The sequence below is a fragment of the Oculina patagonica genome, chromosome 6 (genome assembly GCF_052425735.1).
Source record: "Oculina patagonica isolate OP01 chromosome 6, crgOcupat, whole genome shotgun sequence".
In the NCBI taxonomy this organism is placed as follows: domain Eukaryota; kingdom Metazoa; phylum Cnidaria; class Anthozoa; order Scleractinia; family Oculinidae; genus Oculina; species Oculina patagonica.
Genome location: NC_135763.1, coordinates 9,409,505 through 9,433,938, shown reverse-complemented (window position 1 = coordinate 9,433,938; position 24,434 = coordinate 9,409,505). Strand labels below are relative to the sequence as shown.

General features: G+C 37.7%; 6 protein-coding genes and 1 pseudogene across 7 annotated transcripts in view; 6 read left to right on the top strand and 1 right to left on the bottom strand.

The window, feature by feature from the left end:
• Nucleotides 1-625: 625 nt before the first annotated feature.
• Nucleotides 626-2,363, top strand: LOC144656274 (uncharacterized). Its single transcript, XM_078516508.1, has one exon. The coding sequence runs from the start codon at nt 626-628 to the stop codon at nt 2,198-2,200; it is 1,575 nt and encodes a 524-aa protein (XP_078372634.1). The 3' UTR covers nt 2,201-2,363.
• A 524-nt stretch (nt 2,364-2,887) lies between these two features.
• Nucleotides 2,888-5,027, bottom strand: LOC144656272 (uncharacterized). The gene is made up of 2 exons (XM_078516507.1): nt 4,864-5,027; nt 2,888-4,752 (listed from the first exon to the last, which is right to left on the bottom strand). The coding sequence occupies exons 1-2, from the start codon at nt 5,025-5,027 to the stop codon at nt 3,075-3,077; spliced, it is 1,842 nt and encodes a 613-aa protein (XP_078372633.1). The 3' UTR covers nt 2,888-3,074.
• A 1,304-nt stretch (nt 5,028-6,331) lies between these two features.
• Nucleotides 6,332-7,115, top strand: LOC144656271 (galanin receptor type 2-like; annotated as a pseudogene).
• Nucleotides 7,116-8,474: 1,359 nt separating this feature from the next.
• LOC144656099 (tachykinin-like peptides receptor 86C) lies at nt 8,475-9,542 on the top strand. The gene has a single exon (XM_078516324.1). The coding sequence runs from the start codon at nt 8,475-8,477 to the stop codon at nt 9,540-9,542; it is 1,068 nt and encodes a 355-aa protein (XP_078372450.1).
• A 2,757-nt stretch (nt 9,543-12,299) lies between these two features.
• LOC144656097 (galanin receptor type 2-like) lies at nt 12,300-13,553 on the top strand. Its single transcript, XM_078516323.1, has one exon. It carries the CDS (start codon nt 12,300-12,302, stop codon nt 13,380-13,382), a length of 1,083 nt encoding a protein of 360 aa, XP_078372449.1. The 3' UTR covers nt 13,383-13,553.
• Nucleotides 13,554-15,608: 2,055 nt separating this feature from the next.
• On the top strand, nt 15,609-16,434 carry LOC144656269 (uncharacterized). The gene has a single exon (XM_078516504.1). It carries the CDS (start codon nt 15,871-15,873, stop codon nt 16,432-16,434), a length of 564 nt encoding a protein of 187 aa, XP_078372630.1. The 5' UTR covers nt 15,609-15,870.
• A 2,801-nt stretch (nt 16,435-19,235) lies between these two features.
• LOC144659002 (gamma-aminobutyric acid type B receptor subunit 2-like) overlaps nt 19,236-24,434 on the top strand; it is a 31,797-nt gene continuing 26,598 nt past the window's right edge. The window contains exon 1 of one of the 2 annotated variants that reach the window (XM_078519529.1): nt 19,236-19,314. The gene's annotated coding sequence lies outside the window, so the exon portion shown is untranslated. Of the gene's footprint in view, nt 19,315-20,857; nt 20,957-24,434 lie in introns of those variants that run through there. The other variant, XM_078519528.1, reaches the window with a different exon arrangement.

Here is a 24,434-nt window from a genome sequence, read left to right as displayed (position 1 = left end):
GGCGAATTTTTGGGAAATTTCGAGCAACTTGTGGAAACCTCTAAGAAGGAGTGGCGTCAATTAATATATATATAATGAGTACAGATACAGCAGATACTAAAAGCTACTAAAAGCAGTTTCGGGAGAATGCAGACATTACGGAATACGTGTTCAGACGCAACAAATTAGAACCGAGGTTACTGCAATAAAAGAACAAGGGCGCCGTAGGTCATCAACAAGGAAGGCCTCTTTTAGCTTTGTATCTCGCACATAGCTGCAGCCCGATTCCGAATGATCTAAGCTACAAACACTTCTCTTTGATAGTACTACTGTTGGAGGAAATCGGAAGAATCGCGTATATAGAACACACAAAACAACAAAGCGAGAAGCTCGCTTTCGCCAAATCAGCATTGAATCATATGTTTGTAATATTTCTGTTTATCAACTTTCAGTTCTACTTTTACGGTATGGATTGAATCATGTAAAATATAAAAATAACGGAATAGACTCACCTTTCCAATCCTCCGTAAGAAAAAAGATGGTGCCACGCAATGCATTATAGGTAAATGTACCAAATTAGCATACGTAAACAATCAAAATGGCGTTCAACCTGCGAGTCTACTGAAGCGGGCTCCGATAGTTTGTGATGCCCTTTAGCTGTGCAGTTGCAGCCTGCGGTCATAAAAGTTGGAAAAATAAGACTCTGAAATATTATACTTTCCCAAAAGAGAAAGCATTAAGGCGAAAATGGATAAGTGCACTGAGTTTGAGACGAAAGAACTACAGGTGGAAATCGAGTGACCGCGTATGTAGTGCGCATTTTCCCGGAGGACGCAAATATGGATTTAACAATATACCCTCAATTTTTCCGAGGAGGGACCTAAAAAGTGGTGAGATTGTGTGGCCGGTAGATATTTCAAGTTTGCTGCAGGAAAAATCAAATCCCACCGCCGAGGACAAGAAAAAACCAACCTCAACAGCGAAAATTGTTAGCGGTAACAGTGCCACCTTTCCAGTAAACACCGAGAATATTCCACCGAATGGCAAATCAGGTCTTGACGAGGTAGTAGTTCAGCAGGACACTGACGAGAATAACCAGACCGTTTTAGAAAAGGCTGAGAATTTCTCACTTAAGAGCAAAACAGATGATAACGACTCAACGGTGCAGCAAGGCTTAGACGCGAAAGGAGATTGTTCGTGCAAGAATGAAATCAGTAGACTACTGGAGAAAATAAAGTCGCTTGAGGAACAAAGAAAAATCGAGAGATTTGGTGTAAACAGGTTCATGCTTTCGGACAACGACATCAGATTTTACACTGGGTTGCCAGACTATAAAACATTTCTAGCATTATATAATTTTTTAAGGCCAAGGTCGGGTTACCAACTTAATTATTATAATGGATACACTAATGTCACGAAACATCCGTCTTATGTAGTGTCTAGAGGAAGACCTCGTAATCTCGTCGAGATTGACGAGTTCTTTTTAACCTTGAATAGACTAAGGCTTGGCTTACTAGAGAAAGACCTTGCTGACAGGTTTTTTATCGATCAAACTGAGGTGTCAAAGATTTTTACCACTTGGATTGACCGTATGCATGATTGTATGGGACAATTGAAATTCCTAACTGACCGTGAAACTATGAAGAAGTTTTTGCCCAGTTGTTTCAAGCCAGAGCACGAGGATGTCTATCTCATTATTGACTGCACTGAGATCTTCATTGAGAAATCTTCGCAAATTATTCAGCAGAGTGCCACATGGTCTGAATATAAAGGGCATAATACCGGCAAAGCTCTTCTTGCCTTGTCCCCAATGTTGCTCCCAGCATTTGTTTCTGAGGTGTATCCTGGAAGCATATCAGATGAAGAGATCCTGGTTCAAAGTGGAATTTTGGCATTGGCCCAAAGAGGGGACAGATGGTTGGCAGACAAGGGTTTTATTGTGCAACATATCCTGGATGATTATGGAGTAAGAATCGACACACCAGTAAAATTGGAAGGCAAGAAGCAGTTTACCGAAGAAGAAGATGTGCATAACAGAAAGAACTCTCAGGTCAGAGTGCATGTTGAGCGAGCAATTAGAAGGATCAAGGTTTTCAGAATTTTTAAAGGAAATATCCCGATCCGGTATGGACACCTTCTATCAAAACTTTGGAAAGTATGTTGCTGGTTGACTGCGTTCCTCCCACCATTAATTAATGATGAAGAAGAACACGAGGAATAACATCTTTCATGATTTATAGGTACAGTCAATTCTCTTTTCATGATCAAGTGTTGTAGCCCACCCGGCTGTGTTTTTTCAGAAACTGGTTGACATAAACCAGGGTAACAAAAAAAGTAAAAAAGTAGAAAAAAAATAGAAATAAAACCCAGAACATATCCAGAAAATATCCAAGCCCACCCCATGGGAGGTCAGTAAGTATTTTGAGGGGGAAGGGGAGAGGGGGGGGGAGGGGGGGTGGTTCAGATCAAAAGCCAAAATGGGCCAAGGGGATTCAAACCGAAAAACCTTTTGTCGGAGAGAAAGGGGTATTTTTTTGGAACAATAATAAACTCAGCAACCTCAGCAACAACGCATTACAAGTAACAGAAGCAAAAATAATTCAACATCTTATAGTATTTTTCTTTTTGGTATAGCAAATATGTAAAGTTTTGTACATACAATTTTGTATATTCTATTCGATTTGTACATACTTAGGTGATATATTTTATTCCAGACTTTGATATCCCTGAAAGTTTTAGAATACAGGATTTTGAAGAGCACATAATTTTTTAATATTTATATATATAATCAAGTGCAGTGAAACTGTTCAAGTCAGAAGTGAAATAATCATTAATTTAATTATCAACATATATAATATCCAGTGTCAAACACTAATTATAATTATTTTCTTACATGTGGTAATTTATTGATAACATATTTAAGATATATTTAAGAGTATAATTTATAAGTTAACTTCTACATTTAAAAATATGAATTGCATGTATTGCATCAAATTTTATTTTAAAATAAATATTTACACTCAAAAATTTTTTTTGAAATGCTGATTTAAGTTAAAGCTCTTGTCAGAGAGACGTTCTGTTATACATGAGTAAGATTACAGAAAAGCAACCTCCATGCATGATCGGGCAATTTCATTTGCCCATTGCCGTAAGGGCAGTAAGTCCTCAAAGCTAGGCACTCGATTTTGCAAACCTTCCAGCTTCTTATTGTTACCTGCATTGTTATTGTCTATTTTGTTGTTTGTTAGGATTGCATTGCAGCATAGTTTGAAGGAATTTATAAAACTATTGTCCTTTCTGATTAAAAAATATTTTGAATGCTTACTCTCTGGAACAAAGGACTGAAGGATACAAACATTCGCTTGTGTACATTCCTCTTGTAACTGTACTTGGGCAACATGAGCCCCAGTAACTGAAGCTAGGGGTTCCAAATTACCTTCAGCACGGGTCTTAATTTCTAAAAGGCACAGTCCAGAAAGGGTAACTTGCCTTCCAGTTTTAATTTCTACAAGCTTCTTGCACGTCTCTCCGAGAAATGTTCTGTCTGGGGAAGCACCATAAGTTTGGTCACTTGCCAGAAGGTAAAGGCCGCATTGTTGCACAACAGCAGCACTCTCACTTGCAAAACATTTTGCAGCTTCATTTTCAAATTTAATACCCCTATCATAGTTCCTGAAATGTTTTGCAGGTTCTGCTTTTTTATTCCTGATGCAGTCCCAAGTTTCCAGAAAATCTTTCTTCCCTTGTAAACCAATAACAGCAGGTGCCTTTGATGATGTTATCTTTCCAATTCTCTTACTGAACCATTCAGAGCTTCTTTGAGCAACAGGTGGGGTAGCTGCAGTTACATTTTCCTTATTTTGATACACAACATGATTCTTTTCTACAACACCAGACACATTTTCTGTTTCCTTGTAAGAGTTAAGTTTCAAAATTTCAGATACAACTTTAGGGCACTTGGTTGAAGCCAAGTCAACACATAGCTTAGTTACTCTTTCATCATCAATTGCTGGCTCTCCGTTTGGTCTTGACGTGTAATCACAACTCACCTCGACTGGCAATTTCCGCTTTCTTCCTCCATCTTTGTCTCGCTGTACCAGATGCTTTTCAAACACAATTTCTTGAAGAGGCTTCCTTTTCATCACCTCCTTCTCAGGATCTTGCGAGGCTCTTAGGGATGGAATTCCCCACTGCTGGCGGACTTGGGTGCAGCTGATGGATTTCGGAAGTTCGGCACTGTATGACATGGTGGCCTCCACCAGTTTGTAGGCAAGAGCAGCAACATGCTTACAAAATCCCCGTTTTCCAGCAGCACACGAATGGTCTTTTGCCGCTAGAATTTTTCCTGAGATTTTATCGAAAATTATTGAACAAGCATAAAGCCCTTCACCAGACGAAATACCTTTGGCTTGTTTCATTGCAGGCCGTGTGTAGCCTTCAAGCACAAACATGTTGTTATGGTTTGGCAAAAGATTTATTCGCAGGGGTTTCCCGGACGTCTCGAACTTTTTTGTCCTGGAGAAGGCATAGCCTTCCCTTACGTGCTTTACATCTAAAGACATTTCAAAGTACTTTTCGACAACCGAGTGAGTGACAATAGGAACTCCTGCCAGGGAAGACGTCCAGCTGTCGGAGGGAATATCGCCGTCGAGTATCTCTTCCAGAACTTTGCGCTCCTTTCCGAGTGCTTCTTTTCTCTTTTTCTCGTAAACTTTGCCGTCTGGGTCTTTTAGAAATTTTTTATCCCAGCCATTTTCGATGTATAATTTGACTCTAGAAATGACAGGAAAAAAAAACAAATTTTGGCCAATGTATTTAATAAAAAACTAATTGTTACACCGGCTAAATCAGCTTGAAACACCACTCACGCGATCTACGACTTACTTGCTTTTCAGCTCTTTTAAATTGAGTTGACTCAAATTGTGGCATCCTCGACACTTCAACCATCTGAGAGCTTCTGATTTTGTAAGACTTTCGATTTCTTTTGCTAACTTGGCCCCTGGAATTTCGTCTTCAGAGAGGAGAACTTCTGTCTCAACAGCCGCCATTTTGTTTGTTTGTGTATTCTAATTTGGTACATTTACCTATAATGCATTGCGTGGCGCCATCTTTTTTCTTACGGAGGATTGGAAATGTATTCAGTTTTGCTTAAATTCATTTAAATCGGATTCCATTAAAACCCGCCACGCCCGAAATATTTGTGTAGGGTTATTTAAACCAATCAGAAGTTCAGGTATAAATTAGCCAGTCGGGATGGCGTAAGTTCAGCCTTTCCCAAGGTTCTCTCTCTCCCGCCATTTTGAAAAGCGGAGAAGACCGCGGGGACGAGGTTGCTCTGAACCCAAGTCATATGACGTCATCACATTTTGCGGACCAAAAAGGAAACTTTTTTGACGATCTATACATCCATTCAGTTTCATTTTAGTTGTATCTTTCATTCGCTTAAGTAAGGAAGGATGAAGCAGAATAACCATTGTTTTAATGACCACTTACATCCATCTTAGTTGTACATGTCAAATTCTCACGTGCCTGTCACGCAAAGTCAGAAGCTAATCCAATCAACGTTGAAAATATATATTGAGTCTAATTTGGTCAGTTAAACTGATAAGTTGAAGAGTTTTTTATGTTGTTAGTAATTAGAGATGTGAAAAAACCGTGAAATCATATTTATATTTAAAAATTCTTAACTATCCTTATGGAAGAAAACTTGACTGAGTCGGTTAATTTATACGTGATAACAATCAACCTGTCAATTTCAGAACTTGTCAACTATTATAAATTCTCACTTCACGACATGTTGCAACTGGTGTTGATGTTTTACTTGTAAATACAATTATGGAGAAAAAGCAAATCGAAAATCATTTTTGTTTATTTACATCAAGATCGCCTCTCAATTTGCTTTCATTGCACATGACTGCCATGTGTGGAAAATCGATTGCCTTTTTGAGGTCTGCAGTATTTCATTTGCTTTATGGAAGATTTTTAGACTAACTTTTTTTTCATGAATTAATTATAATTTGTATAGTTTTTATTGGTTTTGTTAATTTATTTAGCGTGGTAGTGTTCCTATACCGCTGCACTGAAGTAATCCTAAAAATATTCAGTAAACCCTCTAAACTCATAAACAGCAATAACAGTTTATTCCTTTTTTAATCCAAATACCTTTATATAATTTTTTTTTGTACAAGCCTTATATCTGAGGAAGATAAGAACGAATTATTAGGTATAATTTTAGTACTGTTTAAGCATATTTTAATTATTCAATTCCTTGAATTGTTAAATTGGATAAAGACATATATTGGTGACACTATTTGGGTTTCTTTGAACGGTTCGCTGTATAGTTCTCTTGGACATGGCATACTCAGCTTCAGATATCGCCAAAGCTGTTTTCCTCGCTACAATATTTGCTGTAGCGGTTGTGGGAAACACATTAGTAGCCTTTGTGTTGCTGAAATACCGAAAGCAACTTCTTAAAAATCGCACAACCTATCAATTCATTTTGAACATAGTACTTTCCGCTCACGTTGTTGGCCTCTTAACGATTCCGTTCGAGTTCACTCGTGAACTTCTCGGAGAGTGGATCTTTGGAACAGCACTGTGCAAGAATTATTACTCACGCGATGATTGCTTTTGATCGATATCGCAGCCTGGCTCGTCCGTATTTGCCCAAGCTTGAAGGACGGCTTGTCAGGCGCATGATAACTTTATCGTGGCTTGTTCCTGCAATTGTAACAACTCGTTATCTGTACATGTTTTACTTGCAAGATATGGACTCCAAGATAATCTGTACGCCACTAGCAATTCCCATCAGTTGGCTTGACAAACGATATGAGGCAGTCGAGTTCGTCATTGTGTTTTTCGCGCCATTCGTGGTCTTATGTTGGTGTTATTTTCATGTGGCATTGATAATGTGGGGAAGAAGCCCTTTGGTAGCAACATTTAACTTTCCCACTGCACCGCAATCCGTTATTTGGCAGAACAAGAGGCGTGTAACACGGACTTCTGGTTTGGTTGCAGCAGTGTACGTATTCACGGTGTGCTGGCTTCCGACTTTCGTCCTGCGCTTTGTTCGGATTATAAGCGGCACGGAGAGTGAATTCGTACAAACAAAAAATAATAACTTTATTAGTGTTTAAAACACTGAGATTATTATCAACTGCAAGTTGATAAATGTAAAATAAACCACCATAGCGTTTTTTTTAAATAAAGTTTCCAACGTTAGTTCTTTGTAGGGGGCGTTACTAAAACCGGAACGGGATCTGGACCGGAATAAGCAGGAATGGACCGGAATGACACTGGAAAGGGCCGAAATATTAATAAGCAGGAATGAGCCGAAATAAGCCATAATGGACCGGAACAGACCGGATGTCAGATGCAGATGTCAGCGAATGTTTTAATTTAAATATGTTTAACTATCCTTCTGGAGGAAAGCTTGACTGAGTAAAAGTGTAAACTTTAAAATTAATATATACTTGATTACAATCAACCCGTCAATTTCATAACTCACCAACTATAATTGATTTTCACTTCACAACATGTTGCAACTGAGAGCAGTCCGTGTTTGCGACAAAAACTCTAAGATCGCGCATCACGCGAACACGTTTGGCCATGATATGGATTTCAATCATGCAGCGGTGGTGGACAAGGCAGGCGATTACCACAAGAGGCTTTTCCTAGAAGCGTGGCATTCGCAGAGGGACCAGAATGCGGGAAATGAACACATAGACATCCCTGATGTATATAAGTCACTTACATAATGTTCATAGTCTCGCGCAGCGTTCGCGTGTATTTGTATTAGTCACTCGCGCGCGCGTACAAATGTGAAACCGTTAAAAAGCCGTTTTTTATGCCATGATAACAACCGAAGAAGACCGAAGATTCTCGGTCGAAACGTCTTGAGTACATTATGAGCGTTGTTTACGCTCAAATAAGTCAGCGTCAGAATTTATAAAGAGTATTAATGTTGCAACTGGTATTGATGTTTTACTTGTAAATACAATTATGGAGAGGAAGCAAAACGAAAATGTTTGTTTATTTACATCAAGATCGATCGCCTCTCAATTTGCTTCCGATGTGTGGAAAATCGATTGCTTTTTTTTTCTGCAGTATTTCATTTACTTTATTGAATATTTTTAGACTAACTTTTTTCATGAATTAATTATAATTTGTATAATTTTTTATTAGTTTTGTTTATTTATTTAGCGTGGTAGTGTTCCTATGCCGCTGCAAAATAATCCAAAAAATATTCAGTAAACCCTCTAAAATCATAAGCAGTATAAACAGGTTATTTCTTTTTAAATCCAAATACCTTTAAAACTAAGTTATTTTTGTTCAAGCTTTATATATGAGGAAAATTTCAACGAATTATTTGGTATAATTTCTCGTACTGCAGGTGTTAATTATTCAGTACCTTGAATTGTTAAATTGCATAAAGACATTAATTGGTGACACTATTTGGGTTTCTTTGAACGGTTCTCTGTATAGTACCCGTGGACATGGCATATTCAGCTTCAGATATCACCAAAGCTGTTTTCCTTGCTATAATATTTGCTGTAGCGGTTGTGGGAAACACATTAGTAGCCTTTGTGTTGCTGAAATACCGAAAGCAACTTCTTAAAAATCGCCCAACCTATCAATTCATTTTGAACATAGTACTTTCCGCTCTCGTTGTTGGCCTCTTAACGATTCCGTTCGAGTTCACTCGTGAACTTCTCGGCGAGTGGATCTTTGGAACGGCGCTGTGCAAGATAGTCGAGTTTATTGAAATTGCTGTCTCTGGCACGGCGGTCTGTACTCACGCTTTGATTGCTTTTGACCGATATCGCAGCCTGGCTCGTCCGTATCTGCCCAAGCTGAACGGAAGGCTTGTCAAGCGCATGATAACTTTATCGTGGCTTTTACCTGCCGTTGTAACATCTCCTTATCTGTACATGTTTAGCGTGCAAGAGATAGATTCCAAGATAATCTGCACACCGCTAGCACTTCCCATCAGTTGGCTGGACAAACTGTATGAGGCAGTCGAGTTCGTCATTGTGTTTTTCACGCCTTTCGTGGTCTTATGTTGGTGTTATTTTCATGTGGCATTGATAATGTGGGGAAGAAGCCCTTTGGTAGCGACAGTTAACTTTCCCACTGCACCGCAATCGGTTGTTTGGCAGAACAAGAGGCGTGTAACACGGACTTCGGGTTTGGTTGCAGCAGTATTCACGGTATGCTGGCTTCCGACTTTTGTCCTGAGCTTTGTTCGAATTATATCTGGCACGGAGAGTGTTCATCGGGGACACGTTCTACACGAAATAGCCATGTTTGGGGCCTTCATCAACGAGGCGATTAACCCCATTATCTATTGCGCATTCGACAGAAGTTTGAAAGCGAGAATTGGACATACAATTTGTTCACAACTTACAGAAAATACAGGATCAAGTCAGGACGCTGACCAAACACAAACGAACACTGTAACACAACACACCGTAGCTGATAACAGCCGGAGGAAGATGAAATTTAAAAACATCGATCTGAACTTTGAAATAAGAAAAGATGCCATGTGTAGCATTAACGTATAGCTGAAACTTAGTGGCAGTAAAAGCTAGCCTTTTTTTAATGGGATTCATGTGCATGGTTAACTATTAAACTTTAAATACCTTTAGCTCAAAGCAAGATATTTGGACTAATCACCATACGTTGTAGAAATTTGTCAGTGTTTTAACTGCTAATAATGGTTTTTTTTTTTTCACAATAGTCTGAGTTAATACATAAATGGAGCTTTAATTTCCTCATTAGAGGAATAAACTATAAATTGGAAGGCTTGTGTTTTGCAAATTAGAGGTTCTTTGTCAGTTATTTTCCGATTATTCGGACGAAACGTGGGTTATGAATTAAATGCTTTAGGCGGATGTATGTAGGTAATCTTTTCATTTACCATGGTAAATTTCCTATAATGGAGGTACCGTAACTAAGCATTACTGAGAATCTACACTGGATTAGTTGATGAAAACAAAAACAAAAATAACAATGACAATAAACAACAACAATATAAAGGACATTATACAGGAGCCTGTAAAAAGTAGAAAATGAGAAAATTTTTGAAGGAAATTCATTTCTTCCTTTTCGCCACGGATAAAATCTCCGTCAAGAAATGGCCATCCTGAATAAACCCCCAACCGACGTATATTGTTAATCGTTGCTATAAACAATTTGTACTCCGGCTGCGATAGTTTCTTTATCGACAGCACTGGTACTGTAGTCGTTTAACAGCCCGGACGTGTCACTAATTAGCTTTTTCCTTCGGTGCGGTGAAAGCGTGTATTATCTATTAGACCGCACAGAAAGAGGCGAATGAGCAATATAAGTTGTATTTTATGCAAATTTATGAAATGGTTTATGTTTGCTTTAGCGTGACATAAGGGAAATAATCATTTTGCCTAATTGCGTTCAGTTGTACCTGTCTTATTAATTAAAATTACTGAACAACCCTTATGTTCGTTTTTAAACATCGCTTTAATTCCTAACAACAAAAAAGGTGTACTTTAAGTTTAACGATTTTGGTTTTGTATCAACACTAGCTTTGTACCGAAAAACTTTGATTCCTTTCTTCGTAAACAATTTCCCATTTCGCGGGATTTCACAAAGTTCAATATTAAGCTTGCCGGTGTGGTTTAATTTCGCTAACGGTCTTGATGTAAATTTGAAGTTCACATCAAAACACCTGATCGTACTTATTACGACTATCTTAGAGAATAATTTAAAAGGAAGAAAAACTTTCTTCTAATATAATATTGTCTCTTCAGGATTTAGTTTCTGCGATGTATAGACTTTCATAAAAAAGCAATCTGTATCCAGAATACTTGTCTCGCTGAGGCTGTTGCAAAATTTTCTAATTGCCTTACGGCTTTTATAATCTTTAAACGTGAAATGTCTAGTTCCCTCTATGACGTGCATCACAGTAGTTGTAATCAACATGACATGCGTCTAGTCTAGGGGTGGCCATTTTCTGATTTCCAAATACAGCATTTAAGATCCAAAGACAAAAGAAACGAAACGCTTTATCCACAATGAGAAATTTTAGCGAAAGACTCGCCCTTCGAACTGTAAATGGCTTTCAGTAATGCTTCAATTCCCGCCATGCCCGCCATATTTGTTTAGGAATATTTAAACCAATCAGAATACACGTTTATTAATTAGCCAGTCAGCGATGTCGTTAGTTCATCATTTCCCAACATTTTCTCCCTGCCGCCATTTTGAAAAGCCGAGAAGACCCTGGGGACCCGGTTGCTATTTACACAAGTCATATGACGTCATCACATTTTGTGGATCACAAATAAAACCTTTTTTGGCGTTCTATACACCCGATAAGTTTAATTATAGTTTTAGTTTCAATGCAGTTAAAGTTACGAAGGACGGTGAGGAATCGAATCATCTGCCTCCGCACTCCGTTGTTCTAAACACCACACAATGCCAATTCAGTTGTTCATGTCAAATTCTTACGTGCCTGTCAAACAAAGTCGGACCCTGATCGTATAAACTTTCAAAATATAATTTAAGCCTCATTTGAAAGGTTAAACTGAGTTAAAGGATAAGAAGTTTTTTACATAAAATTTCAGTTTAAAAAATCAAATTTCTACTTGCAAACTTGTTACTTTCGTTATGGAGGAACGTATGATTTAGTAAAAGTGTAAGCTTTTAATATAATTAATTTAGACGTGAATACATACTTCCTGTCAATTTCATAACTCATCAACTATAATTAACTCTCACTTCACGACAGGTTGCGATTGCTATTGATGTTTTACATGTAAATACAATAACGGAGAGGAAGCAAAACGAAAACGTTTGTTTATTTACATCACGATCTCCTCTCAATTTGCTTTCGTTGCACATGACTGACATGTGTGGAAAATCAATTGCCATTTTAGGTCTGCAGAATGTAATTTGCTTTATCGAATATTTTCTGGCCTTAACGACTGGATTAAATTTTCTCACGACTTAATTTGTATAATGTTTTATTAGTTTTGTTTATTTATTTAGCGCGGGAGTGTTCCTATGCCGCTGCAGAATAATCTAAAAAATATTCAGTAAACCCTCCAAACTGTTAAACAGTATATTGCTTTCTTTAATCGAATAACCTTTATAACTTAGACCAACTTAACTTAGTTATTTGTTGCGTGATGTCTAAGGAAGATTACAACGAATTATTTGATATAATTTCTTGTACTGCAGGTGTTAATTATTCAGTTCCTTGAATTGTTAAATTGCATAAAGACATTAATTGGCGACACTATTTGAGTTTATTTGAAAAGTTCGCTGTATAATGACCCGTGGACATGGCATATTCAGCTTCAGATATCGTTAAAGCTGTGTTCCTTGCTATAATATTTGTAGTAACTGTTGTGGGAAACACATTAGTAGCCTATGTGTTGCTGAAATGCCGAAAGCAACTTCTTAAAAATCGCCCAACCTATCAATTCATTTTGAACATAGTGCTTTCCGATCTCGTTGTTGGCCTCTTAACGATTCCATTCGAGTTCACCCGTGAACTTCTCGGCGAGTGGATCTTTGGAACAGCGTTGTGCAAGATAGTCGAGTTTATTGAAATTGCTGTCTCTGGCACGGCGGTCTGTACGCACGCGTTGATTGCTTTTGACCGATATCGCAGCCTGGCTCGTCCTTATCTACCCAAGATGGACGGACGGCTTGTCAAGCGCATGATAACTTTATCGTGGCTTGTACCTGCGATTGCAACAACTCCTTATCTGTACATGTTTAGCGTGCAAGAGATCGACTCTAAGATGGTTTGCACACCGAGAGCAATTCCGATAAATTGGCTGGACAAACTGTATGAGGCAGCCGAGTTTGTCATTGTGTTTTTCGCGCCATTCATGGTCTTATGTTGGTGTTATTTTCATGTGACATTGATAATGTGGGGAAGAAGCTCTTCGGTGGCGGCAGTAAATGTCCCTACTGCACCGCATTCCTTTGTCTACCAGAACAAGCGGCGTGTAACACGGACTTCTGGTTTGGTTGCAGCAGTATTCACGGTGTGCTGGCTTCCGACCTTTGTCCTGCGCTTCGTTCGGATTATATCCGGCACGGAGAGTGTTCACCTAGGACACACTCTACACGAAATAGCCATGTTTGGAGCCTTCATCAACGAGGCGATTAACCCCATTATCTATTGCGCGTTCGACAGAAGTTTGAAAGCAATAATTGGTCAACATACAATGTGTTCACATCTCATAGAAAGTGCAGGTTCAAGCGATCTCGCTGAACAAACAAACACTGTAACACAAAACAGCAGAGGTGATCATAGCCGGAGGAAAATGGAATTAAAAAATCTTGATCTCAACTTTGAAATGAGAAAAGAAAGCCACATTCAGAAGCGCATGACTGAAACTACTTTGCAGTAATAACAAGCCCCCAATTAGTGAACGGCAAAATCGTGAAGATGTGCCATTGCAGAGCTTCCTGAATGGAATGCATGCAGTTTGCTAGTGAACTTCATACACATCGTAGAAATAAGACAGTATTTTACCATAATGCATGATCAGAGCTCATACTCAACTAAACCTTTGCTTGCCGTTTTCAAATGAACGCCTAAATTGGGAGGCTTGTGTTTTGTCAATCTTTGCTCGTTTTTGTTTTTATTATCTGGTGGAATAGGTGGTTAAAACAGCAAAGGTAATCGTATCAGTCTATCAGATATCGCTGTAGAAGTAAAATAAAATAATAATAATATGATAGAACAGGTAGCAAACAATTGAATGCTAAAGCAAATGGAGGTAATCCTCTCTTCTACTATCGCCAATATCCTCTAATGGCGGTAGCTTAGCATGTCCGAGTATACCGACACTGGAGTAGTCGATAGAAACAAAAACAAAAAAAACAATTAAAGACAACAATAAACAAGGCAATAAACAAGTGTCTGTGAAAGAAATTTCCAAACGAGAATTATTTGCAAATAAAAATAAAATATTTCGTTCATTTTGCCACGCGTACGGATAAAATCTCCATCAAGAAACGATAATTCTGTATAGACTCCCAATCAACTTATATTGTTGAACTTTCCTAAAGACATTTTGTACTCTTGCTGTCGTGTTAGTTATATATTTAATTGCTTGGACTTGTAACGTAACTGATAAGTTTTTCCGTCGGTGCAGCCAAAAAGTGTATATTACCCTTTCGTCTTCACCGAAAAAAGGGGAATAAGCACTACAAACTGTAGTTTATGCAAATTTATGGACTGGTTTATGTTTGGTTTGGGTTGACATAAAGGAATAATCAATTTGTCTAATGGCTTTTGGTTGCACCTGCATTATAAAATTGAAAGCAGTTTTAGTGAATTCGTACAAACAAAAAATAACAACGTTATTAGTTTCAAAAACACTGAGTTTATTATCAAATCAAGTTGATATATGTAAAATTTCATATATATTCATACACATATTATCACATTTTCATATAGTTAGCCCTAAACCCTTCGTCCGGGGACGGGGGCGGGGGGGGGGGGGGGGGGGGGGCTATACTAAACGTCGGAACGGGATCGAATTGTTCGGAATAGAGCGAAATGAACCGGTGTAAGAAGGAATGGACCGAAACGACACTGGAATTGTCCGGAATATTATTCAATGCTCTATAAAGTAACTTTGTATTCATCCAGGATTAGGGATTGATGACGAGGCGTTAGATTGTAGACATGTACAATGTTCAAACATTTTTAGTCCGTTAACATACAAACCATTCGAGCCCCACCTTTGTACGCACCGGGTTCAATTTGTGGATATTGGTGCTTGGTCATGGCACTCCATACCAGCCTCGTCCCCAGGGCTCTTTTCCCTTCAGAGCGGGAGGGGAGGGAAAAGCGCCCTGGGGACGAGGTTGACTCCACACTCGTCCATAAAGTGGATTGTAAATTGCCATCTAACCTTTTTCTTCAGCTGGTTATGGAAAAATATTCACATTGCCAATTGCGTTGGACGAGAACAATATGCTTATTCTTTTGAAAGGGTTATCAACTGTTAAACCATTGGTTCTTGTCGCGATTAATTATGTTGTAAATGTCTCACAACATTTAAAATTTTGTGAGCTACAACCCCAGACAAAACTGCTGAAAAGCTGTGCACTTTGGTCTTCCCCTTCCCTCCTGTATTCGATGTTTTATGAATTTGAGAACTATTCGGCTTCTTGTTATCCACATGGTGTGGACTTCTTCTCTAAAAATTGGTTCTATGTTTTGTCCTTCCCGAAGAAAATTTAGCCCAAACGTTCAGTCATTTATAAGAAAGACAAATGGACGGAAGATAATGAGTATTTGTTACACAGCTAGAACTTTTACCCAACAGCGCGCGCTCTTATTGGCTGGCTTATTTAAGGTCACATGACATTTAACACTTAAAACTGTCTCCCGCCAAAAGCCGGTCTCTGAAAGGACAACAATGCAAAATATATGAAGTCAGAGGGTAACAGTATAATGTTACCCGGAATGCGGACCGACGACCACTATTTTTCTAAGTATACGTCGTCTCGGGAACAAAATAAACTGTTTCCCTCGGGTACGGTCATTAGTTGTGTTTATTATATACTCAACAAAATACCGCGTTTTTGATTGGTCAATGACGAATGCATAAATAGGTTATAGAGTGCAAATTTGGGTTATAGAGTGCAATACAGAAGTTGCTATGGAAACACCGGGGAAGCGCCAAATTTGAAAACCAAATTAAAAAATGGCGGACAGCCGGTTTGCTTTGTCAAACCAAAATATCGTCGAGCAACTTAAGGAAAATGCGAGAAACAAAAACTCGTTGAAAGCTACACAGACCTGGTTGAATGTTTGGCAAACATGGGCAACAGAGAGAAAAGTAAACCCAAAAATGGAAGAATACGAGCACGAACAACTCGATGAGATGTTGCAAACCTTCTACACAGAAATACGCACAAAAGACGGGTTTGAATACGAACCTTGAGTTGCTGAAGCAATACCTCAGTAGACGTCCTCAAGAGCTGCGAGAAAAAGGTCCTTTTTACCTTGCCATAATTGAAAACCCCAAAACAAATGTTTGGTACAAAAAGCAGCGCCTCGGCGTAAACAGTATCGACAACATGATGAAGAGCGTTGTAAAGAACACACCTCTGGAGAAAAGCAAGAAGAGATTGACTAACCACAGCGCAAGGAAGACGGTTGTGAAGAAACTGAGGGCAGCAAGCGTCGAGAGGCAGTCGATAATCCAGGTGACTGGACACGTAAGCGAGAAATCTCTTAACGACTACGATGAAGGTAGCGAGAAGGAACAGCAACAACTCTCCAACATTATCAGCATGCCTCCACAGTCAGCAGCTTCGAGCAGTTTCGCAGGTGTACCCGCAATGCCGTCTTTTCCCGCTACAACTTCAAGAGGTGAACAGGTGAACACAAGCAGCCATGCTTACACCGTGAACAATTTTCACAACTCAAGTCACATTTAATGTGATTCAAGGACAGTGCACTTCACCTAAGTCTGTGAATCCGAATGCTATTTAGTGAGTCCGATTGAGATTAAAAACATTCAGGAACATTTGAAAAGAGATAAGTGAACAGTATTCTTGTCGCTTTAACAACTGAAATTTAGCTTTTTGAGTTCAGCTTGTAGCGTATATTTTCTCAGAAACTTTCAAAACTTCACGCTTGATTTGCCTTGTCACAACATGATATTTTTTGATTGGTTCAAATAAAACTGTGAGCATTTGGGAAACATTAAGCGTTTCATGTGGTACGCATGGCGTGCAAATAGCGCGACGCAGTATTTTTTTGAGTACATAATAAAAAATCGTATGATCTGTGCCGTGATTTATGTCACTCGTGATGTTTTAAAATTCTCAAATGCACTCGCCTACGGTCGGGCAATTTTGAGAACTTTTAAAACATCATGTGCCCATAATCACTTGCACTCGCGTTCATACGATTTCCTGTACATATTGTCGTATGGTTTATCTTTAATACTTGTAGAACCATAGCAACGCCCGGCCTTTTGAACCATAGCGACCACTATTCCCGAATAATAAAGCTTATTCACCTGTCGAATGGAGAAAACATCATAATTATTTAATAGCTACGTGCGTAATATAAAATGACATTTAATTCAAACCTAGCTGGCTATTCACTGTATGCAAGTTTTTGTTTATGTTCACTTATAATATTTATATTCACTTTTTCGGTTTTGGATCCCGTTGCATTGGCTACAAAGTTTCAGAGTGATATGACTTGTTTTTGGACCTGTCTCTTTGGATAAATATTCACTAATTTTGGTAAGAACATTGGTAGGTCATTTTACTTCTTTAAAGGCGATTTGAGGTCTAGAAAACCATGGTTGGGTGTTTTTGTGGAAAATTACTTGGCGTGTTCAAATGATTCATTTTCGCCCTGGGTTCGTCGCATTAATAATGTCTAGACGTTTGCAGGGTACTTTAAAGTGCCATTGAATATCTTATATTGGGTGACTGCTTTGATAGAAAGAAAATGATTTAAACTCGAAGGGTGTTCACGTTTAGTAATTTTCTATCTGATTCATAATTGAAAGCAAGGAAGTAAAAATTTTAAGCCACTCATTTTTTTCGTCAGGTTGTTTTCTTTATAATACAAATTTCTGTTACTTTCTATTAATATTCAAATACAGATATCAACAAAATACAAGATCTAATTTCTCAGACATGCCATGCCGTAAGACCACGAAACTAAATTCGAATTTTAACTTGAGTGGCTTGTATACATCCAGAATCCAAATCAAGATTTTAATGAGGATACACCAATTGTGAACTGGGGAATCAAATTCAAAAATCCAGATTACGTGCACTTGCATATCATACAAACTTGATTTAGTGAATGATAAGAAGCAGTTCACAATCTCGTCTTTTTCACAGTATATGGGTCACAAAACACAGCTAAACACAAAGATAGTACGTACACGCAATTTAAACCAATTTTTGTTTGTTCAGTTGACGAATGTTTTTAATGGCTTTAAAGTAATAAGCATAAGGCCCGGCCAAATGCACGCAACTTTTCAACGCAACATATCGAAACATTGTTGTGCACAACATTTTGCAGACATTTGGCCATGTTGGTTGATGTTGGATCAGGATTGAAAATGGTCAAATTTTTTTCGTGCGCACTAGTTCGAATTGCTGACCAACATGTTCCAACATATTGCAACAGTAGGCCAAACGTGTGCAACATTTTGTGCACATGAGATTGCGCTATGTTGCGTTTGGCCAGTTCCTTCTAGAAATCTCGGGACAGACTGTGTTGCGTTGAAATTTTGCGCGCGTTTGGCCGGTTCTTAAAAATGCAGAATTTTAAATTAAATATTCAATATTTTTTAACTTTTAAATCGCTGTAGTTAACTGTAATAATAAAGGCAGTCTCGAGCCAAGTGGCACATACTCCCGGGCTTATCCCGATTTCGGTAGGATTAAGCGGCTAGGAATTTTTCTACTCCCCCTGGATGGGATGCTAGCTCCGAAAATCGGCATCAGAGACATTTAACCTAAAAACTTATCTTTTTGAGCCTATGACATTTAATTTTTATTTCTTATACATGTTTCTTTGTCCAGTTAATATCATGATATTTAGTTTTAAATTTACTTTCTTCACTCTCTCATGTATGATATTTTAGCTCTGATAATAGTAGGTATTTTTATATTTTATTTTTATTTTTTACATGTGATGTGCGCTATGAAGAAGCTAAATAGCGCTATAGAAATGATTATTATTATATATTATTATTATCGCAGGGTTACCCCCGGCATTATTTCGCCAGTACACATTAATACGCGTGGGTAAAGAGAGGCACTATGAAAGTAGAGTGTCTTTCCCAAGAACACAACACAATGACCACGGCCAGGTCTCAAAGCAGGACCGTGCGATCCAGAGACGGTGTGCTAGCCATTAGGCCACAGCGCCTCCCATATTTAACGCTAACATAAACTAATTTGTGAAAAGGACAAATGAATGGGGAATAATGAATATTCGTTGCATGTCTTATATTATTATATTATTTCTTATATTATCTTTCGTGCAGAACCATAGCAACGGCCGGCCTTTAAGAGTAAAGCGGCCACTATTCTCGAATAACAAAGCTTTTCAACCTGTCGACAGGAAAAATCATCATATCTATATTATCGGTACCTGCGTAAATTAGAAAATCGTTATTTTAATATAAACCTAGTTGGCGGTTCAGTAAAATATTATATATTTTAGTTTATTGGCGCTGGGTGCCTTTGCAGTGTCTACAAAGTTCCAGAGGAATAAGAATTGCTTTTGGACCTGTCCTTTGGATAAATATTCATTATTTTTAGAAAGAACATTGCAAGGTCAGTTAATTTTTTTAAACTTATTACTATAAGGTCTAGAAAGCCGTGGTGAGTAGTTTAGTGGAAATTAATTCGCGGTTTGAATTGTTTACTTTGGTTCTGGGTCTGTCACATTAATTAATTATTGTCTTGAAGATTGCAGGGTACTTTGAAGTGCTTTTAAACATCATATACCTGGCTGACGACTTAAATGGGGGGAACAATAATTTGAACACGGAGGGTGCTAGCTTTTGGTGATGTTATGTCTGATTAATATCTGAACGTGGGGATTGAAAATTTTAATTAATTGTCATTATGCATAAAACTAAACGTTCTGAAATAAATGTTTATTTGATTGCTTAGAGCACATCACAAAAGAAACTAGTTTTTCAAATTGCATGGCGTTGTAGTACTATGAAACTAAAATTAATTAATCGACAGGCTAATGAAAAGAAAAGAAGTTTAGAACTTCGGAGGGTGCTCACTTTTGGTGATGTTATGTCTGATTAACACCTGAACTTGGGAAGTGAAAATCTTAATTGACTGTAATTATGCGTAAAATAAAACGTTCTGAAATAAATGTATGTTTACTTGCTTAGAGAACATCGCAAAATAACTAGTTTTTCAAATTGCATGGCGATGTAGTACCGTGAAACTAAAAATATTTTTTCAACGGGTTAATGAATCGAAGAGAAGTAAGTATGCATTTTAGAAAAATTGAATTGCATTCAATTATATCTTGCATGCCTTTTTCCTTGTTAAAAGCTTAAAGCTAACGATAGAAAACCCAAATGGCAAATCACAACACAGACTAGAGTTTTTGAGTCAGGGAAAGTCGTTTATAAGTATTCCCAGCGACATTTTAAATCTGGTTAGCTTGGACGTAAAGATTTTGTATAAATATTATTAGACGAATATTGCATGTTCCTAGCTACCATCTGCCACTATTTACAACTAAGATTAACCCTGCTATCTTACTCCCTGCAGTGGTAAATCTCTAAATTATCCCAAGCAAGCTGTTTATAAGGAGAGATACCGTGGTCGGCCAGAACAAATTTTGAAAAAGAATAATTAACAAATTATCCCAGGCAGAAAAAATATATGTTAAATTAACGAAAAGGGGTAACAAGTACCTCGAATCAGTCCCTGCTGGGTTTTAAAAGCATTAAAATGGAAATCAGTTATTGTTTGCATAACGCGAGGAGAGTACTTATCGATGACTTATCAAGGACACCAAAAAAACGCCTTTATTATATTTTTATTTGATATCTCCTCGCTGACTGCAAAAAAGTTATGACTGATGTAAAATTGGAATATTCCTTGATAAAATTCTATTAAACCTAATGTACCGAAAATATTAAGATATGTCGTTGCTAAGGTATTTCGTGTGATTACTAAGAGTTCCCGCGCCTTTTCTATTCCCCGAGGCGTTATATATATTTAACGTTTGTTCGTGACAACTGCTAATCTTAAGGGAAGTAAATATTGGTTGGCCAGTTTTTTTTTACCCAGTTGTCACGTTTTAAGCTTTAACGTTTTCTTGAATGTCTTGGTCGGCAATAACACTTCCGCAGAACTCCTTCATACTCCCCGCACGGACGGTACTCCATCATCAAGCGACACAGCGTAAACATGCAGTCTGCTTCCAGCGTCGAAGGAATATGTGAGTCTGTCCTTAATGCACATTTTCTTGTAAAAAAATGCTATTATCTTTAAATACGTAGTTTGATATTGTGCTCGTCTTAACATAAAATGAGGCCTTAGTAAAATAAGAATTTCCGTTTCTTTTATATTTATGAAATCAAAGAAAGGATTTGGGTGCGTTTTGTGTTAATGTTCCAACTATTGGTATAATTTAAATCTAAGAAAGTTCTTGAGCCGTATTACAAAAGTACTTAACTTGATAATTATACTCTCGTATAATCATATACGGCAGGGCTGCCTCTAAATTTATCAACAAATACAAGTGAACTGTACTTTTCTGCTTCACCAAATTGTTGCGGCCCTGCTATATATCTTAACCGCAAATGCTTAGTTTTAACATATTACAAAGGTTCTTTTCCTCTTTGTTTTGGTAGACTTTGTAGTAGATTGTATATGTAGAATTGCCGAATAATTTTTCACTATTTCAACAGCTTATTCATATTTTTTATTAACTTTGCTATTATTTTACGTAAGCTAAAAGTTCCCCATCCAAACGTTCGTCATTGAAATTAAACAGTTCCTTGCAAAGATATCGGTCGATTGATAGAGATTCAAAATTATAATTTCAGAAATCAATTTTGGGCAATTGTACTAATAAATAGTAGTGTTTTTGCAACGACTTTTTCTTCCTCTTTCGCTAAAACACCTTAGAACACCAGCGAGGGACCGGAACAGCAAAAAACGTAATACGTGCAGCCGCTAATTATATACCCTTTTTATGGGTGAAATGTTTACCGATGATAAAAAGAAAGAATAATCCATTAAACTGTACTGTTAAGACTTCCTGTTTTTCAATTTCAGGAATTCATTGATGTTCATTGATATTTATGTGGGATTCATTGACGTTTATTCATTGAGGGTAGAAAAGCTCCCAAGATTGCACAATCTCTGTTGCCGGGTTAACCGATCGTCGAGAACAGACTATCTTTAAACGTTAATAACTTGAATTCGCGGTTTCCTTTTATTATTATTTTTTAAAAAAAATTTTTAATTTCTTCAAGAAATTAGATAAGCTCTTACTAAAACATTCGCTTACTATTCTTTCCTATCTATGCGACCAATATTTATTATTTTATGTCTTGAAGCCAACATGTCTAGGACATCGTCATCAATAAGTCATGTTGGACATAACACTGCAGCAAGATAGATTTTGTTTAAACAAATGCATTTTCCATATCCGCTGTCTCCAGGAATAAGATTGAAAGTCTTTTGCCAAGGAACAGCCGGCTTTTAATTACCCCCAGGGGGTACTCAAAAAGTTTTATACGGAGAGGCGTCGCCCTGAGGTCCAACCCCTTACCCTTTTATATACCATTTTAACGAAAAAGGCACCCCTTTCATATACTTTTTTATTGAAAAAAAGTACCCCTTTCATATACCTACATGACATGACATACACTTAAAACACGAAGTTTTCTTGCCACGTTTTTGTAGCGCTTAGTAAATTAAAATGATACAGCCATAAGTTGCGTCTGTTCGAAATATTTTAATTAAAGGCTCTTTCAAATACCTAAATGACATATTTCCCTACACTTCTATGTACCTAAACTTGTGAAATCCCTACTCATTTATATACCCGAAGCTTGAAAAAGATATCCCTTTCGGGTGGAGATTCCCCGTATAGGCCATTGTAGGGAGTACCCCCCCCCCCCCCCTATGGTCATTACCAAAGCAGTGAATGTGTGCATGCGGAGTTCTTTTCGTTCCTTTATTACTGAACCCGCGTCAAATTTACTTCTAGAAGTAAATTGACAGCTAGCTGTCAATTGACCATAACGTGGATGCCCAGTATCAACGAGGTTAGGGTTAATCTATTTCTGAAGTGGGCGTTGTACTTACGGACGGACGTACTCGCCCGCAAGCCATCGCTAGCCGTGATGACCATGAAAACTCAAGTTCATGGTTTTCCTGTTTCTGTGAATTTTCTACGGTTATGGGGCTCCGCTCTGCGGCTCTTCGGGCCGCTGTGGAGCTCCGCTAAAAATTCAAGGCAGGACTAATCAGTATTAAAAAAGTTTCACCCTCAGCTTTCTGGTAATTTGCAATTAAAAAGACATTCTTATTCCATCTCGTATGAAATGCAACAAAGAAAAAAAATTAACGTCTTCCTCTTTAAAGCACTCAAAATTAAGGACTAAGCCAGTTTTTAAAATCAAAGAACTATGTGGAACAGTAAGACGGTAAAAAACTTTTGGTATCATACCAAAAGTTTAAAAGATAAAGTATAAACAATTTGCTATGATATGTGATTGTGGACGAAACATGATTCCATTTTGAAAGGCATATTTATCAAATCATTTTTAGTTCACTTTGTAAACATGTCCTATTATGCTTAAGGACTTTTACCCATGATTCTCTGATTTGTCATTCGCCATGTGAGTTGAGCGGGAAGAAATCCCTTGAGTTCTGAGCGATACAATGAGGCTCTTAAATGTTGGGCTCTTAAATATAGTTTTGATTTCTTTGATTCAGTTTTTGATGGAAAAACAAAACAGGAAGTCTTCGAAAATCATGACGTAACCCCTTCATCATACGAAGTCATCAAGTCACGTTGTTGTCGTCGAGGAAACACCTTTGGAAGCACCACAGATAAACCTCCAAAGCTTCTTAGCAATGGCTTAAATAGCCAAGTTGTAGAGGGTGGTTGCAGACTTCTTCCCACGTAGTAATGGACCGAAAAACCAGTCTGAACAGGATTAAGCTAGACAACGTTTTTATGTTCTCAATCATCATGCTCGCCATTATAAATCAAATAACTCTTTTGGTAGTATTTTTTGTAAAGCTGCACAGGGTTTAAAACCCTGAATCCCTCAGAGAACAATAGGAAACAACTTAATTCGATAGTATTTCCAGATCGTGCTAAAATAGAAAAAATATATGCAACGTTATGTTTTAATTTAACCTAGAAACACAACCCCACAAACAACAAGGATTGGATTTTGTTTTGTGTTTTTGTTATTCTACAAAAAAACAATTTATATTTCCAATACCTTTCCATTTTTACACTATCTCCGTTGGTATGTTCCAAAAGCCTATTACTAGAAAACCATTGAATTTATCTTTTGTCTTTGAGGGGAAGTTTTTGTTCCTTCAACGTTTGTTCATTCAATTTTAAATGAAACAGTCGCGAAAGTATTAGTGGAATAAATGTTTTTTTTTTTTATCCTTTTCATGTATACGTTGAAATGGCAACGTCGGGTCCCTTTTAAACGTTTTTCTGTAAATGAACAAATTTACATAAACTGTTCTGTGTGCAATGTAGGAAATATCAATTTATTTTGAACAACGATGCGCTTTTGTCTCAGACTGAGCGACAGCGGCAACTGGCTTCAGAACATATTTGCATAAGTCATTTGAAATCTCGTTGATAAATTAATGGTCAACTCAGTTTTGTCTGTGACGCTTTTAATGAAGAAAAAGGCAGAATATATTTCCTA

Bases quoted from the DNA above. Each gene is read 5' to 3' on its own strand.
- LOC144656274 (XM_078516508.1), top strand. From the start codon at position 626: ATGCCCTTTAGCTGTGCAGTTGCAGCCTGCGGTCATAAAAGTTGGAAA.
- LOC144656272 (XM_078516507.1), bottom strand. From the start codon at position 5,027: ATGGCGGCTGTTGAGACAGAAGTTCTCCTCTCTGAAGACGAAATTCCA. The intron at 4,753-4,863 runs GTAAGTCGTAGA...TGTCATTTCTAG, and splicing joins TTAAAAGAGCTGAAAAGCAA to AGTCAAATTATACATCGAAA.
- LOC144656099 (XM_078516324.1), top strand. From the start codon at position 8,475: ATGGCATATTCAGCTTCAGATATCACCAAAGCTGTTTTCCTTGCTATA.
- LOC144656097 (XM_078516323.1), top strand. From the start codon at position 12,300: ATGGCATATTCAGCTTCAGATATCGTTAAAGCTGTGTTCCTTGCTATA.
- LOC144656269 (XM_078516504.1), top strand. From the start codon at position 15,871: ATGAGATGTTGCAAACCTTCTACACAGAAATACGCACAAAAGACGGGT.